Source organism: Phoenix dactylifera, chromosome 9, assembly GCF_051530095.1.
Source record: "Phoenix dactylifera cultivar Ajwa chromosome 9, Ajwa_hap1_PhDact_Kaust_v1.1, whole genome shotgun sequence".
Classification (NCBI taxonomy): domain Eukaryota; kingdom Viridiplantae; phylum Streptophyta; class Magnoliopsida; order Arecales; family Arecaceae; genus Phoenix; species Phoenix dactylifera.
In genome coordinates, this window is record NC_143198.1 from 8,192,762 (window position 1) to 8,211,638 (window position 18,877).

At 41.6% G+C, this 18,877-nt stretch overlaps 2 protein-coding genes across 4 annotated transcripts in view; both read right to left on the reverse strand.

The window, feature by feature from the left end:
• Positions 1-18,877, reverse strand: part of LOC103696536 (uncharacterized) — a 62,785-nt gene that overhangs the window by 28,086 nt on the left and 15,822 nt on the right. For all 3 annotated transcript variants that reach the window (XM_039131977.3, XM_039131978.3, XM_008778197.6), the window contains exons 4-6: positions 17,163-17,907; positions 16,960-17,056; positions 16,827-16,881 (exon numbers count right to left, since the gene is read on the reverse strand). In XM_039131977.3, coding sequence (XP_038987905.3) covers positions 16,827-16,881; positions 16,960-17,056; positions 17,163-17,907 — 897 coding nt within the window. The remainder of the gene's footprint in view (positions 1-16,826; positions 16,882-16,959; positions 17,057-17,162; positions 17,908-18,877) is intronic.
• LOC149752817 (uncharacterized) lies at positions 5,053-9,638 on the reverse strand. The gene is made up of 4 exons (XM_089925341.1): positions 7,383-9,638; positions 7,180-7,330; positions 7,026-7,101; positions 5,053-6,927 (listed from the first exon to the last, which is right to left on the reverse strand). The coding sequence occupies exons 1-4, from the start codon at positions 9,113-9,115 to the stop codon at positions 5,687-5,689; spliced, it is 3,201 nt and encodes a 1,066-aa protein (XP_089781467.1). The 5' UTR covers positions 9,116-9,638; the 3' UTR covers positions 5,053-5,686.

Here is an 18,877-nt window from a genome sequence, read left to right on the forward strand (position 1 = left end):
AGATAATGAAAAATTAACTAAAGAAGTTGATAATTTGAAACCTACTGTTGAAAGATTTACTATCAGCTCTAAAAAGCTGAACTTAATGATAAATAATCAAAGAGCCGAATTTGAAAAGGCTGGATTAGGATATCAATCTTGGTACACACAAAAATTCCTTAATGACATGTGTTAAATCCTCCACTATCTATCCTAAAACAGATTCTAATTTTTCTGATGAATCTAATAGGCAAAAACAGAAAATTGTAAGTTTATCTACTACTCATGTTAAATCTATGTTTGTTAAATTTAACAAGAGTATGCAGAAGTATATTACTTGTAATCCTAAAACCTGCAAACTAATAGACAAAATGGCAATTAAGAAAATATGGGTTCCAAAAGAAATAATTATTGCCAACATGCAAGGACTCAAAAAGGCTTGGGTACCTAAATTAAAGAACTAAAATTATCTTGTAGATGTATCAAAGCAGCCCTTGAAACTCATGTAAAACTCTTAATTGGGTGCCATGACACGTGACTTACAAATGAATTTTATTTCATCATTCATGAATGTAATTTAAATTATCTTGATATGCTTAATTTTTGTAAATTCAATTATGATGTTGGATATTTACAAATTGCCTTAAATGTATGATAAATTTTATCTCAACGATCTTAGCATGAAATTTTCTAGTGCCTGCATGATGATAAGAAAACAACGAATGAATATGTATAACCTTCTCCTTTAAGTTTTTAAAATCTAAATTTCCTCTCTAGTATAAATGGTTGATGTTCATTTCATGCTAAAACTTTATTAAGCATAATACTTATGAAATCTTATTTCATTATTTGTGAAGGTATGAGTATAATTTATCATTATATCACTCATTCCTTATGTGATTATTTGAAATATATTATGATTTACTCTATAAGTCGCATGTATGCATCATATGTTTCAATCATAAATGATTAATGTGTCGTGATCATAATGGAAATTCTACTAAAAAGTTTTATAACAACGGATTGTTTTTTCTTTATAAGTAATTCTCAAGACTATTTTAAAAATCTAAGATTAATAAATCTGATCTTTAAAGTGTTTCATTTAGTATAATCATTGTATCCTTGATTGAATGATTAATATCCTTACATAAAATTATCTCAAATTCTACTGATTAATGTTAACACGTCATGTTTAATCTGAGCATAAAAATATTCTAAAAGTATGAATATTAATTCCTTTGAACCATCTCCCATAAGTCAAATATAAAATCTTAATTAATCTAAAAGAAAATTGCCTATCTTCTTGAAACAAGATTATTTGTATTGAAAGCCGAATCATAACCAGAATTTTGATAGAAACAACTGTTTAAGATAATTTGATTAAAACTTAACTGGTATATCTTATTGATAATTATCTTAAGCAAATAGAATCTAAGCTAAATTACTTCTGAAAACAAGAAATTGGTTTGACTTTGATAAATCTTCTTATTGCCTCACATGGGTGTCCTTGAACCATATTATTTAATAAAATTATCTCTTTAGTTCAAGTGACTTGTGTGCTTGCTTATATTTAGGCAATCTCTTGAGTAGAGTGACTCAAATTCAATCATTGTCATATCTTATGTCAAGTCATATAGTTATGAAATATGTTGTATGAATATTCTTGTATCTTGGATAACCTAATGACTTGCCTTCAAGAAAGGAAAAAGATTCTACTAATGATGCAGGATCTATAAGCAAGAAATGAGAGATTTCAACTTGAAGGACACCTCCACGTAAGGTGTAATAAACACTCATATGCAAACAAAAGAGAGAACTTTCTTCAGCCAAAAGTTTATACATGAGAAATCTATTAAGTAATTGACTTAAAGAATGCAGAATGAATCGGTAATTTCAGATATCTCTCTTATAAATCAGTTGAGCAAAGTCATATTGTGGCATGATTAAAGTCTCTAATTACTAATTTTTTGATATCATGTCTACATATATTTTGACTAACTTATGCTTTTGGAATTTGTTCCATGGTTTGCCTAAATTGAAATATACTCTTGCCTATGTGATGCATAACCATGAAATCAAGGTCTGCCGTACCGGTACCGGTCGGCGTACCGGTGGCGGCCCGGACCGGTACGAAACCGTCGGCGTACCGGTCCGTACCGGTGGCGTACCGGTCCGAACCGGTCCAAACCGGTCCCGTACCGGTCCGAACCGGTCCCGTACCGGTGGCGTACCAGTGGCGTACCGGTGGTTCAACAATAAATTACCGGTACCGGATTTTACGCTGATTCGGTACCGATCCCAGGCCGGACCGGTACGTACCGGCCGGTACGGCAGACCATGCATGAAATACACAAGTTTATGCTTTAAATTTTGATGTAAAATAACTTGTGATAAGCTATGAATCCTTGAGCATAATGAAAATGTTATTTGCATGATATACATTTATATACATCATATTAGATTAATTCTTTATTATGCTATTTCATGTAAATTACTTGAAAATAACAAAAAGAGAGAGATAAAGGAAAAAAAAATGAACATTGCTTAAGAAAAATAAAAAACTAAGTAAATACTTCAATCTTAAGTAAAAACAAAACAAGCATAATATATTCAGTACATTTGTGAAATTTATTTTTGAAAGGAATAAAATCCATAATAAACTATATTTAAACAGGGAGAGTTGGGAGTGAACATTTTGTTGTTAAAGAAAATAATTTGACCTTTCTATATTGCTCATCATAGAGATGGTGCCAATGGAGAGGCTAGTGGTAGTACCCGGCACTATAGAGCATATAAAAGTAAAACTAAACAGAAATGAAGATCAAAATGTTCATTGACTGCTTAAAGAAAGAAATTCATAAAAATGAGGGAATGAATGACAAGATAAATAAAAGTGTATAAGGAGTTTGTGAAAAGTCAAATAAAATTTCAATCACTTGAAAACGTATCTTAAGGATAAAATCAATGCAGAATTATATTTAAGTAGAGGGAGTTTTACTTAAAAAAATTAATTTTGATCTTTGACATGATTGTTCTTAATGCTTTAATACATAATGTTATGACTTAATGCATATTATATTTTGCATGTGACTTGATGTTTTGAATTATGTATTTAGATAACAAATATCTTCTTTAAATATAACTTGTAATGCTCCATGCTTGAACAACTTGTTTGAAACACATTTCTACCAATAGCAATTTCTTTTTTCTTTTATGATATTCATAAATTTGAAATAGGCTTTAACTTTGCACACAAGATTTTGCTTCACTTTTAACTTCGAAATAACTTGTGTTCCAAAGCCTAATAAAAATTGTTTTCACTTGCATTCCATGCCCATCAATGATATTTTGAATTTCTCTTATACTCGTCTAATCGTATTTTTGAAAGAAATTTCAGATTTGTCGTTCATGATCACCTTTGAAATCTGAAAGTTGAATATATTTGCAAAAGGAGAAGAGAAGGATACTTATATTTTAATGAATATCATCTGAAAAATAAAAGAAAAGAATAATCCGAATTTGCAAATTAGGCAGAATATATTGATTCTAATTTATCTTTCAATTTGCCTAACATTAATCATAATGTCCTCCAATTTGTACCAAAATACAATATGAATTACAAAGATTCTGGATGTGCTCTAATATTTTTGAAATATATGTTTTCAATCTTATTAATTTAAGATGAGCTACAACGTAGAAAATGCATATCTCAAATTATAATCCTAAAAGATTTCTTGAAAATTTTTATGAAATTCAGAATCTGATTTTGTATAAAAGCTTAAACTTAATTTAAAAATACTTCTATCGTTGCATCTTTGTAACTTTCATTATATGCTTCAATGATTGCATCATTTTGGAGAATAACTCAATATGATTCCTTGATGAAAACTATTGTTTAAGAAAATTAGAATTAATTTTGATGCCTTGATTGTTTGCTCCGATACGCATCTGAAACATATCATTTTCTATCTTATAAGTTTATTAAAATTGGTCTAAATGATGTATTTTTCAATAATCTTGAATGCGAACAAATGTTTCTAAACATATGATTTTATTTTGATATTAAAAAGATTTATTGTGCTTCATGTATACATTGCTGAGAAACTATTACTAAGAAATTGAAATTTATAAATATACACCTTGAATGTTTTATATTTGATTCATGATCATTCTTGTTAATTTCTGAATTTAACTATTTCACTTACAAAGCATGAATTGATATCAAGAGGCTTACATACAAGAAAGATTTATGAATTTCTTAAAGCTAAATCATTAAAGATTACTCTATGTAAATTTGGCAAAGGACTTTTAGCATGCTTTTAATGTCAAATTGGTTTCAAACTGATATCAATTTAAGCATATTTTGGTATTAGACTTTGTGCTTCATTGAATATTTTTTGAAAGTTGGATTTTCATCTGTACTTAATTGGTAAATCACTTGTTTGAAAACTAAGTGAAAAGGATTCCATTTGTCTTAGTATTGGAAATTTACTTTGGAATCTACGAATGAGCTCTTATTGGCTTGCACTTTAGTGTTTCAATCATGAGCCAATTCATTTTAATTGATTTTGATGCTATGATCTTTAAAGGAGTAAAAGAAAGTCTTTAAGAGAGCTTTAAAAGAACTTTCAAAGCCCTGAATTTTATGTATCCTACATTGCATAAATTCATATTTTGGTATCTATGCCCCAATACTTTTATATCATGAAAGAACTTTGAAGTCATTAAGAATTAAGGATTCAACATAATCTTATATTTTTCGAGTATATAAGTTTTGATCTTTATCTGCTCTTATACTATACTCTGAAAATTAATTAGATTGCTCTAATGTTGCTATATACTTAATATATTAAAAAAAGGTGTTGGATTTTCATTCGTGCTTTCTTTGAATATTATTCTTGAAACTCCTTGAAATAACTTGAAAAAGATTTCATCTACACTTGATTTGAAAACTATCTTTGGAATCTACATTTAGAGATCACTTCTGGCTCACATCCTAAATGTCTCATTCTTAAAGCCAAACTTTTCATTCTTGATTTTGATGATATATGTTACCCCTGAAATTGTTTCAGGTTTATTTTTTTTTTTTGAAAGAAAGGTAAAAGAACTTTAAAAGAATGTTAAAATTATCAAATTTGATGTGATCTCATCATAATCTTGAAACTACCCTAATTGGCTCTGATCTATACTCATTATCTTACCCTGACATTATTGCCTTGAGTTACGTGATTCATATGCTTGCAATAATTTGACATACATTGAATGAAATATTGCCTTGTGCTTAATGTTTCATTATTTTGCAATCTTTTTGATATTGTCAAAAAGAAAAAAAAATATCTAAGTATATGCTCATAATGCTTTATGTTTTGAATTGAATATAAATCAGCTTAGATTGAAATATGTTGACTATGTTAAAAGCTGATTACCTCTAAAGCATTATCATGAAGTATGTTCTTAACAAGGTTCGCGGTACCGATGGTACCGACGTACCGGTCGGCTCCGGTATCGGTACGGTACCGTTGCCGAACCGAGCCGAACCGAGGCCGTACCGATAGGGTACATTTAGCGACCCATCGTCTTTTTTTTTTTTTTTGGAGTTTTTTAGATGTTTTTACTTCCAAATGATTCAAATAATGAGATGAAGAACATAAAAAATTTTCAAATTAAGATGCAATCAATTACATACGTTTAAATCACTCTCGAATATCTAAAATCGGGTCGAATGGCGATGCTTCTCGTCAATATCTGGATCATCAGCATAATATGGAGGCAGATCAACCCATCCCTCTAACCAAGCAGCATTGTAGTCTTGTATGCTCAATCCTCGAGGAATGCGCGTTGGATCATAAGAACTCTCGGATCTCTCGCTGAAGCTCTGGCTCTGAGAGGTGTCTTGATAAGGGGCCCATCCGAATATGCCGGCACTAAAATCCGATCCGTAAGATCCTCCGGGCTGCGCAGGATAGTAGCTACCGGAAGATGACTCTGATGCACCATATCCATAGGCTGGCTGAGGCCGCGGATAATAGGAAGACTCGGAAATTGATACATCAATGGATTCGACTCCATATGGAAGGTCATCTGCAGCGGCATCCTGGCCTCTTGAACGACCTCGAGGAGCTCTTCTTCGATATGCAATGGTATCTGACCGGCCTATATCAGACGGCCTACCGTGGTCCGTATCTTGTGTAGCATGTGTAAACTGAGACTCACCGGTGTATCGAAAACCTCCCTCCGGCTGTGTCTCATAACTAGTACCATACTGTCCTCCACTTCCTCCATGGCTAGTAGATCCATCACCACCAGAATCTTCATCGCTGCTGGTCCAAGTCTCCTCGACACTCTCCATTGGGGCCCTTTCCTTTCCTTTTCTTGTTTGTTGGGATTGACGCCCTCCTGATCGAGTCGACTGGGTAGTAGAGCGTCCTCGTCCTCGTCCTCGCATGAGAGGATCATCTCTCTGAACCGGAGCATCGGACCAGTCATGCGGTGACTGGCTCCCCTCTAGCCACGTCATATCAGCTGTAGGAGTGCGTGGAATGTTGCGCTCAGCCCATTGCTGTGGATCGACCATAGCCTCGGTGGCTATGATACTGGCTGGTCGTGGAGGTGATCCCGGCTCATCAAGCTCGGGCTCCTGCTGCTGGGCCGCAAGCCAGTCGAGCATAGGATTATCATCATCATCTGTAAAAGTTCTATAGATGGGATCTGCATACTTGAGCTCCACTTCCTCTTGAATGCATTTTAGCCTCAACCGTAGATTGTAGTGCACATAAACTAAGTCGTTGAGGCGCTTTTGTGTCAAACGGTTCCTTTGTTTACTGTGGATGAGGCCGAAGGTGGACCAGTTGCGCTCACAGCCAGTCGAGGAGACCGTTTGGGAGAGAATCCGGATAGCTATCCGCTTAAGATTTTTTGCGGATCCGCCAAAATGAATCCACCATTCAGCTGCAAAAATATTGAAGATAATTACATTTTATATATATGATGGCCTCATAGTTGAAGATAATTCAGATGCAAAAATGTCTTGCAAATTTGTATTGTACCTGGATTCATAGTTGTCTTGCTCACGACAGCTGGTCGTTGTCCAAAGCTGTGGCTACCCTCTCTAAATAATTTGGTCTGTGGAAAGAAGCTTGTTGTAGTATGTCAATAATATAAGATCTGATATATTTACATATGTTACTAAATCATAGTTACCTCTTCTATACATAACGCGGCGACTTCTGGATCAGGCTCCATCTTATAAATAACATTACGCAAAGCATGAAGAAGTTCATCATCCATACCAATTCCACTCTCGTACTGAAACTGGGGATTCAGATAGTATGCTGCACATAGATGACACCATCTTAGTATAACTATACAAATATATCAATCAGTATAATTATCAATATTATCGCTTACCTGCTAGATGCAAATCCCTACCCATTTGGGCTCCCCACCGCCGCTCAATGATGTCGATGTACTCCTGGGCATGGGCTACATCTGCCTCCATGATCTGAGCCTTTGCCTTCTCCATCATGTGATACAAAAAGCCCATCTGGGGATACCTCTCGCTATCCACGGCCCGCAGCACTTCATATAATGGTTTGATAGCCTTGACTATCGCATTGGCCCGCTGCCACAATGACTGCCTGCTTACCAAGTCTTCCATCCTGCTTCCTTCAGTGCCGGCCTGGGCATATCTACTTTCCTGCCACTCGGGACTAACAAACATCTGACGTAGGGCTCCTTTCTTCTCGATAAGGCTATCAAGTGCAATGTAATTCGTAGCAAACCGTGTAACTCCTGGTCTAAGAATTTCTCCCCCTGCATACCTTCTCATTAATGAAAGAACCCAAGTATGGCTATAAATATACCTGGTGATGCGTTGGGCTATCTCCACCGTATGTTGCACCCTACGGATCTTTCCAATATCCATCAGGATGAGGTCGATGCAATGTGCAGCACATGGGGTCCAGAAAATTTGTGGTCGCCGCTCCATCAAGACCTGCCCGGCCAACTTATATTGCGGTCCGTTATCAGTGACGACCTGCACGATATTCTCCTCTCCAATCTGATCAATCACCTCCTCCATAAGTCTGAGGATGTATGAGGCGTTGTGCACCTTATCCGAAGCATCAACTGACTTGTGGAAGAAGGTCTTCGTATCACAGTATGTCAGAAAGTTGATGATGGCCCGCTTTGTCGGACCGGTCCAACCATCACACATCAGAGTGAGCCCATATGTGGGCCACTTGCTTTTATATGAACCAATCCAATTCTCTAGCTCTTCCTTATTGTTGTCAAGAAGCTCACCGTAGATGTCCCTCGGACCTGGAGGATCAACACCGGGACCGGCAGTCTGTATGGCAGAAATGGCAGACTTGTAGTATGTATTGTCTGCAGCATTTGCTGGAATGTGGCTGAAGTGGAACCAGGATCCAATAGCTCGCCACATATCCTTCTTCTTCTCCTTCTTCCACATTGTGTCTACTCTTTGCTGCTTCGAATCTCTTCTGGGGAAGGCATGCGGATCTACATCATGGATTGACGCACCTGGTGGAATCCCTCCGAAAGACTTCGTTCGGCTACCAAAACCACCCAGGATAGATGCAATCCGGCTACGTCCTCTGCCCTCGCCCTCCCTGACTGATGTTGTCCTTTGAAACTCTGGATCTTGTCTGCTTCCACCAGAACCGGCGCCCGACTCAAAAAACGAGGGCCCAAATCGAGCCCGATGCCTCGCCACCTCCTCCTGCTGCCATCGATCATCCAGACTCGCCCGCATGGCAGCCTGGATCTGTGCCTCCTCCTCATCTGGACCCTCGGCCTCCTGTGACTCCATCAAGTGATAGGAAGGTGCTTCTGCAGCTTGGCGTTCCACCTCCGCTTTCTGCTTGGCAGCCCTCTCCTTGGCTGCTTTGATCTCAGCGAGGTTTTTCCTCATCAGCTGACGGGTCGTCGGTGGGCACTCCGAGCATGCAGATATCTCACGAGAATTACCGGCTAAGTGCTGCTTTAATCTGGTTACTCCTCCTTTGAAGCACTTGTGGCAATAATTGCACTGAAACTGGTGACGTTCACCGAGCATCTTCCCATGCTCCCAGCCAATATTACGCTCTTGGGGTTGCCCTCTCCTTGATGGCTCCATTCCTACGACCACATTAATTTTTTTCAATTTTTATTTTTTTGTAATTAAAAATTAATTTTTAAATTTATTAATTAAATTATAAATTATATAAATTCTGTAAAAAAACAGTTAATGTCATTGAATCATTGAATCATTTCCTAATTTTTGGCAATTAAATTAAATTATATATCAACAACATATAAAAATTTCAAAACGAAATGGAATCATTGAATCATTTCCTAATTTTTGGCAATTTTTGACTTAATTTTTTTAAGCAATTTAAATGAAATATTAAAAAAACAATGTAGGGGAATTTTACCTTATTTTGTTTTTGCTGGATTTTTCTTCAAGAAAAACGATGCTCTCCGACCTTTCTAATTTTTTTTCATGCCTTTGTCTTTTCCTTTCTCTTCTTTTCCTCCTCCTTTCTCTTTGCCTTTCCTTCACTTAGTCTTAACTCTTAAGCTCATGCACTTGTGGCTTCAGCCTTCAGCATTCGGTTGGCTTTTATAGCCAACCGTTGGATCACTGTGGCACTTTGAAAAGTGCCACTGTGAGCCACAGCGCGGCACTTCCGAAGTGCCGCGCGAAGTGCCGCACAAAGCGGCACTTTCGGCCGCATTACCCTTCTAAACAGCAATTTAAACCTCGAGTTTTCAAAGTGCCGCACAAAACGGCACTTTGAAAACTCAAAGTGCCGCACAAAACGGCACTTTGAAAGTGCCACAGTGTGGCACTTTCAAAGTGCCTAAAAGTGCCACACTGTGGCACTTTGAAAGTGCCTCAGAGGCACTTTGAACCAGTGCTGTGGCACTATCATAGTGCCATAGCGCTGGCACCTCATTGCCAGCACCGAACCGGTGCGAACCGAGCGGTTCGCACCGGTATGGGCATGTACCGGTGCGAACCGCCTCGGTTCGCACCGGTACGTGATCGACCGGTTCCAGTCGGTACCGGTCCGGTTCGGGCTGAACCGACCGGTTCAGGTCGGTTCAGCAGACCCTGGTTCTTAAAGTATCTTCCAAACTTTGTATTTGTTTTGACTTATATTTGCTCTTTGTGGTAGTTTGTATTTCTTCTCTAGAAAATAGTGTTTTTGGCATAGACAATGTTTCTCTTGAGTTATGATCTTTGTGATTGTCATTACAATGCTATCCATTTCATTGTTATTCATTCTTTTTGATGATAACAAAAAGGGGGAGAAAATATAAGGGAGAAACTAGAAGCAAATTTTATAAGAAAAACAGTATAGGGGAGAAAATATAAAAGGTATATATTATATACTTAAGGGGGAGACATTCATTGTTTTTGGCACGTTTTAGAAATATTCTGGCACATTCTAGCACTTATGGCATGGATGAACAGTACTTGGGTCGACCCAAGTGAAAGTTGAGTCGACCCCATCTTCAAGCCTCAAGAAAACAAGTCTCTGGAATCCCTGAGAGGATCGACCCCAATGGAACTTGAGTTGACCCCACCTTGAGTCGCCCCAACCTTGAGTCGACCCAACCTTGAGTCGACCCAAAAAGAGTTGAGTCGACCCAAGTAAAGGAAGGCTGAAATACAAGGTTCTGTATTTTCTGAGAGGGTCGACCCAAGAAAAGCTTGAGCTGACCCAAGTCTGATGAACAGTGGTTTGGGTCGACCCCAGAAAAGTTTGGGTCGACCCAAGCACGGGCAGAAGCATAACGGCTAGTTGTGCAGAAGTGCTTTTTGGACTCCCAACGGCTATAAACGGCTAGTTTCTTCAATCCAACGGTCAGGAAGGACTATTTGGAGGTTGGAGAAGTATTTAAGAGGGAGTATTCATCAGAGGAAGTAAGCTTTGGAAAAGACATTAAGTGCATTCAAGAGAAAACCCTAGCAAGGCAAGCTTCATTCAATTGCTTCATTCAAAGAGCCAAAAGAAAGTGGTTGAGCAGATTCCAAGAGACATTAAGAGCTCCACCAACCCTTGAAGAGTGAAGCAATCTTGACAAAGAAGAGAAGAGCCTTATTAAAGGGATAATTATATTCTAAACTCTTCTTTGTAGCTCATAATTGTTTTATTTGCTCATTTAGGAGCTTTAGTTCCTTGTTCTTTATTCTTGTTGTAAGGTTTGTTGGTAAGCCCGTAAAACCAACATTATAGGTTTGTTGGTGAGCCCGTAAAACCAACGGTATAGGTTTGTTGGTGCGCCCGTAAAACCAACGGTGTAGGTTGTTGGTAAGCCCGTAAAACCAACGTAGGTTGTTGGTAACCCCGTAAAACCAACGTTAGGTTGTTGGTGAGCCCGCAAAACCAACGTAGGTTATTGGTGATCCCGGAAAACCAAATTGTAAAAGTTTTGGATTGTGAGCCCGAAAAACAATCCTACTATAATCTGAGGGATTATAGTAAAATTCCCAAGGGGACGCTTGGAGAGTGGACGTAGGTGCCTTGGGGTGCACCGAACCACTATACATCGTGGTGTTTATGTTGTGGATTCACTTGTGATTATTCTTGCATTATCTTTCATCTTTGCTATAGTTTAATTCATTGAAGTAATTTAAGAAAACATTCACCGCACTCAACTAAGGATGTTTTTAAAGCACTAAAAATTTAGAAAAACCCAATTCACCCCCCCTTTTGGGTTGTCACCTTGGGCAACAAAATGATATTCATGCAAAGGCCGCGGGTGGAGGGGGGGAGGGGGGCGACGAAGGCTGCGGGAGGGCAGCGGAGGTTGAGGCCGCGGCTGCATCAAAACAGGGGACGCGGCCGCAGAAAAAAAATTTGAAAATTTTCAAATGAAGTCAACTTTAATTTCAGAATTTTTAAGTGAAGTCGGCAAGTGATTTAACGACTTTACTTTCGAAACAGGGGACACGACCGTGGCCACTTGACGACTTTACTTTCGAAACAGGGGACACGGTCGTGGCCGCGGCCTCTGCCAGCCCCCACATCCTTCCGCCGGCGTCTGCCGCTGCCCCTTCTTCCTCCCTCTCCCGCTCGCTCTGTCTCTTCTTCTCTGACGCCAGCAGCAAACCGTTTTCAAAGCCGAAACCATATTGGTAAGCTACCAGTATGGCTCGGAACAGACGGAACCATCCTGATAGGAGGCAAAATGGATCGTTCTATTTTCGGCATGAAGTCAGCCAATTCTGGCCAAGCCGAGCTCAGAAGGCCGAGTTGACCTCAGAAGGCCGAGCCCAGAAGGCCGATCTCGTCGTCCACATGCTGCGACCATGTCCTGCAACAGCCTCACCGCACCATACTTGTTGGCCACGCCATAACATATCAATCAAGGACTATGCCCTGATTCTCCAGCCACGCCCTGCCACATCTACCAACGCTTTACCGTTCACAAGAACGGCCTACGCTGTGCGCCTCAAGCAAGCTCTAGCTGCACGCCATCTGGCTAAAAGCTATCTCCTTCCATGATGACGGGTCATACCTCTACCACCTGGGCACCTCTACGGGGACTATAAATAGCCCCATCAGGTAATACCTAAGGAACTTTTTGATCCATCTAAGATCCACTCTAACTTGAGCGTCGGAGGGTCCTCACCGAAACCACCGATGAGGCTTTGTGCAGGTATGCCGTAGCGCCGAAGGTGGTTCACCCTCTTCCTCAACCCTCCGGCAGCTCCCTCGACTACTCCGGTGTGGTCATCCTCGGGCCAAATTTAAATAACATTTGGCGCTAGAGGAAGGGCCTGAGTTGTGATCATAAAGTTGAGGGGTCAAGGAGCTTCAAACGCATCGAGGCACCGGGTACCAACTTCCGACAGCTTTCTCCAAAGTCCACCCCCTGCGGAACCGGCGGACCGAACTCCTCAGGCCCAACCGGAGCAGTTTAGTCTGCTTGCCCAGCAAGTCCAAGCACTCACTACAGCTGTTCAAGATCTGCAGCAGGCAGGAGCCTAGCCTGCACTCCCTCCGCATGGGTGCAAGTCCTCGGGACAGCGCTCAGGACGTCGCTCTCCTGCAGAGCGTCGCCATCATCGAAGCTCCCACCGAGCTCGGTCCCCAAGCCGGGAGGGCTTGTCGTGCAGCCATTATCCTGAGAGCTCGCGCCGAAATCTGACGCCTCGAGCATGGGAGCAACCATCTGAGGCGGGGTCTGCCCCATGCCGAGCTGCAATGGGAACCTCGCCCGAGCTCGGCAGAAAAGTCGAGGACTTGGAGCGGCAGATACAGACGCTCCGAGACCGAGCCCCAAAGCAAGACGCCAACCTCGACTTTACAACCGAGTCTCCATTCCCTCAATGGATCGTGGACAAGCCGATCTCCCAGAGGTTCAAGATGCTACAGATCGAGCCAAATGATGGCTTATCTGATCCTCTGGATCATTTAGAGAGCTACAAGGCCCTTATGACACTCCAAGGGGCCATAGACGCCTTACTCTGCAGAGCCTTCCCAGCGACTCTCCGCAAGGCAGCTTGTCTTTGGTTCTCCAGGATAAAGCCAGCTCGATTCTCTCCTTCGAGCAGCTAGGCAAGCAGCTTGCCACCCATTTTATCGCCAACCGGCGTCAGCGCCGGACCTCAAACTCCCTCTTCGCCGTTAAGCAGGAGGGAGAATCCTTAAAAGACTACATCGATCGCTTTACCTCAGCCACATAGGAGGTTCACGATCTCGACCAGTCAATCACCATGTCGGCATTGAAGACTGGAGCTCGGTCCTACAAATTCCTCTTCTCCATCAAGAAGAGCTTTTCCGCCGACTTTGCTGAAATGTTGGCTCGAGCTCGCAAGTACGCCAAGGCTGAGGAAGCCATGACCTCTCGGCGGAAGGCAGTCAAACGACCTGCCAAGATGCAGAAGAAGCGCCACGAGAAGCGCTCCCAACGAAGCAGCAAATCCTCCTTGCGCGAGGAGAATCCTCCTCGACCCAAGAGCCCAGCTCGTCAAAAGTCTTCCCTCCAGAAATTTGGGGAATACACCCTCCTCACATGCACCCAAGCCAAGATCCTCATGGAGATTAAGGGTCGGGGCTACCTCCAACTTCCACCAAAAACATGGCCGTCAGAGTTGCAGAAGCACTCGAAGAAGTACTGCCGCTTCCACCGAAATCACGGCCATGACATAGAAGATTGCTACCGGCTCCGTGATGAGATCGAGGCACTCATCCGCCGAGGTCGGCTGGGTCGGTTCATCCGTGATCAAGCTAAAAGGAGGGAGCCCGAGGAACGGGACCCAGAGCCTCCTTTATGAATACCTAAAGAGTGTTGAAACCCCTCGTGGCCACGCTGTAGTTATTTTTCTTACCTTCGCAGAGTCTGATGTGAAAGGGTTTGTGGATAATAAAAGCACTACGGACGTCGTCTCATGATGTTTTCCAACGGTTGTAGAACAACTTGAAAAGATGAGCACCCCTCTGGCCGGCTTTACAGAAGATCTTGTACTAGCAGAAGGGGTTATCAGCCTACTGATCACGGCTGCACGCGCCCTCCGAGAAAGTACTGTGAAGCTAAACTTTCTTATGGTCCAGGTCGGCTCGGCCTACAACGCCATTCTTGTCCGACCAGGTGCCCTCCGAGCTGTGGTCCCTATCTGCCACCCGTTTGTGTGGTTCTCCGCAGGCCGACCTTAACATGGAGAAGAAGATGCTCCCAATATAGGTCCTATATCCTACATGTCAACGACTCCTTGACCTCAAGAGGGAGGCAACAGCCCAGCCCAGAGCGCAATGCCTGCCGTCTAAGGGTCTCCGACTCTCAGCCGGTGCTAAGCCAAGTTCTGAGGGACTTCGAAGCTCGGAAGTCGTCAAAATATCTCCAAAAGGTACGGAACGCCACTTCAGCTTTAAATAATTTCAATATTCAACATATTTCCAGGTCGGAGAATGCAAAAGCCGACATACGAGTATCTCCATCTCCAACGTCGCCCCGATTTGAGTGGGGGCATACGATCTCCAAGGTCCGTCGTCTACGAGTCTCCAACATCGCTCCGATCTAAGTGGGGGCGCACAATCGCCAACGGACAAGGTCCGTCTCCTGCAAGTATCTCCAACGTCACCCCGATCTGGGTGGGGGCGCATGATCACTAACGGACGAGGTCCGTCTCCTGTATGTATCTACAATAACGCCCCGATCTGAGTGGGGGCACCCTGCTGAGTCGACTATGAGCCAAAGAAGGCCGTTGAAATCGACCTCGGAGCAGTCACTTAGCTCGGCTTGGACAGCTCGGCCTAAAGCAGTTAGCTCCAACTGCGCGAGAGGTACACCCTACTCGACACATACATCTCCATAGACATTTGGCTATATTACAGGACGATCAACGACTGGACTACATCCTTCGCCCGAGCCAAAAGACAACTTGGACTCAGAGTCGGGGGGCAAATGATAGGGGGCAAAATAGATCGTCTTATTTTTAGCATGAAGTCACCCAATTATGGCCAAGCCGAGCTCAAAAGGCTGACCTCAGAAGGCCGACCTCAGAAGGCCGAGCCCAGAAGGCCGATCTCGTCGTCCACATGCTGCGGCCATGCCCTACAGCAGCCTCAATGCACCATGCTTTGCTTGTTGGCCACGCCACGACATATCAATCAGGGATCATGCCCTGCTACCCCAGCCATGCCCTGCCACATCTACCAACGCCTTACCATTCACAAGAACGGCCTACGCCTTGTGCCTCAAGCAAGCTCTAATTGTGCGCCATCTAGCTAAAAACTATCTCCTCACATGATGACGGACCACACCTCCGCCACTTGGGCACCTCTATGGAGACTATAAATAGCCCCATCAGAGAACGCCTAGAGAACTTTTGATCCATCTGAGATCCACTCTAACTTGAGCATCGGAGGGCCCTCACCGGAACCACCGGTGAGGCTGTGTAGGTACCCCGTCGCGCGGGAGATGGTTCACCCTCTTCCTCAACCTTCCAGCAGCTCCCTCGACTCCTCTGGCGTGGTCACCCTTAGGCCAAATTTGAACCACAACACATCCGATTCGAGACGGTTTTGCATTCCTTGCATACTACTGGTTTAGGCCCAATGTACTCCAGTCCAGCATGATTTGGGTGGTCCAGCCAAACCACGGCATGCCTAGCCCCAGAGTACAACTAAAGCACATCTACGTTTTGACCAGGCATTGACCTTACAAATTCTAAGAGCTTAAGAAATTTAAGAATTTCCTGATAAACACCTTATTAACACAAACAACATGGATTTGAAGCATTGCAGCCAACAATTTTGTATCATAGATACAGTATAAGTAAAAAAAATTATTCAAATGGTTAGTCGTCAACTGAAACAAGTACAACTAGCCATTTGCTATAGACATCATGACTTCTAATGTGGTCAAGAAATTCCATAAAAGAGCTTCCATGGAAGCAAGATCATGAGCACCAAAATTATGTGAAATTCTGTACTAGAAATATTAATAAATGAAATACAGCTAGTGCAATGCTAGATTGGTTCGATAAGGGGAAATTGAACTCATACAGCCTAGCTATCTCAAATATTGGAGTTTAAATTGTGAAATTTTACTTAAAATGAGAGATTTTATTCCTTGAACCAGGATTGAGGCAAAAACTTGATATATGTTCTACCTTGAGAATACATCTTTTTCTAATATAATTATAAATGTTGATTTGCTTTCCAAATGCATGTCCCTTCTGTTTATGCAAGCAACAATTTTTATCACATGTACCACTTGACACAGAAAAAGAAATTGAAATTAAAGACAATGATTTTCTAATTCCTTTTGCCATAGCTGGTAAAATTTTAGATACCCCACTTGAAAACTTAAAGAGTCAACTTGCTTACCATTCCATAATCTGTGATGATCATTGATATATAGTCCGAAGGTGTTGCATCATAGCTGTGAATGCAGCAGATCAAAATGAGTTTTTTTCAGAAATATAGGAATGATAGAACAGTATAAACTAAGGACTCGTACACGAGATTTAGAAGTTGCAGATTCTCATTGTCAGCCCAACTATGCAGATGATTCAAATCGTTCCGTCCGGGAACCTTAGAAATGACATCTGGATCACCTGAGAAGTGTAATAATAGATCAATAAAATAGTGTTCCAAAATCACTCTGACCAAAAGAAGCAAGTCAAGAAATCAAATAAAACATTGAAAGCATTATAGGCATACCAAGTTCATTAGAGCATATAGAGTCAAGCTGCACCCTTTCATGAAATTTATATGCCTCACAACATATTAGAACAGGAACCTGGAAGGCATTTGCAACCATAGCTACACATGCCGTTCCAACTCTTGAGTAAACTGTTCCATTAGATAAGACTGATGAAGCTCCTAGAAAAACTCGTGTGACTTCATGCATAACATATGAGATGGCATTTATATGTGTATATGTACAATTAAGGCCCTTTGCCACCAATTTATGGAGCAATGCCTGCCCTTCAAGCGTTGGACGGGAGTCAACTACTACCACACGGAATTGCTTTCCAAGCTCATGAGCATATAATAATATCATTTCAACAATGGAGGATGACCCGTATGTGAGTAGAACATCACCATCTCTAATCTTTGTAACAGCATGCCTAACTATAACCTTATCTGCAATTATAATTTTCTCATTTATGAAACGATCAATATCAGATTGAAGAGTAGACTTTGCTTCTGATTCTGACAGTGTATGTGGCAACTTGGCAATCCTGTTCTTCAAAAATTTAATAGCATTTCCCATGCTAATAGAAAGGGGCCTACATTCAATCAGAAATGACACATAACAACCGATTTTTGCAGTCAAATCTCGAACAAGAACTTTTTCAGGGGGTGTAGAGTAGTCTTTAATTGCCTCTTGGAAAGCTAAAAGCATTGCAATACAACGAGCATTACCACCTGAGATATCCCCTGACAAAAACTGAAGTCCAACCTGATGACATTTGCAAGCAAACAATTAGATAAGACGATCCTTTAAATAGTGTTACTCTGAGTCTGAGCAGCTCATATATTGCTATTGCAAGTCAGGGAAACAAAGTACATTATCTAATTACCATATATATAACACCATGCATCAGAATATTAACCTAATTGATCATATATAATCATGGGAAATATGTATATTAAAGAATATGAAAGTGAAAGAACGGCAAGATCATTAAATTATCAAGGAAAGCAAGACTTACAGAAAGTTAGCTTTTCAGAAATTTGTTTCTCTTACCAATAATTGCTTGATAAGTGCATATATACCAAAATAACTTGATAATACCAACAAAGCCTCTAAAAGTACATATGATGAGAAACCTACGATACAATGCACAGTGATATTTATTCCATGATGCCATTGTATACAAAATAGCTATCATAATGACACAAATTAAGCTATCACTCAGGGTCGAGGAACCGTCCCAAACCAGACGGTTCCGGTCGCACCGAGCCGTCCCAGCGGCGGACCAGGACTGTTTCGACGGCGGACCGGGATGGTTCCGGCGGCGGAAACGAAACCCGTTGCCGGAGGGGGAGATGGAGAAGGAAAGAGAGGAAAAGAGAGCGAGCAGGAAAGAGAGGGAGAGGGAGAGGAAGGCCGGCGAAGAGTGGCGGAGAACAGCGAAGGGCCAGCAGAGGCCGGCGTCCGGGCAGGAGGCAGAGGCCGCGGCCACATCCCCTATTTTGTTTAAAATGGGTCCAGCTACTTTTAAATTTCACGATTTTTAAATATTAAAAATAGCGAAATTTTTTAACGATCGGATCCCTGTTTCAAACAAAATAGGGGATCCGGCCACGGCCTCCATCTCCTACCCAAGCGCCAGCCTCTGCCGGCCTCCATCGGCCCTCCCTCTCTCCTCTCTATATTTTTCTCTCTCCTATTTGCCCTCTCCCCCACTTTCTCTACTGTGCCGATA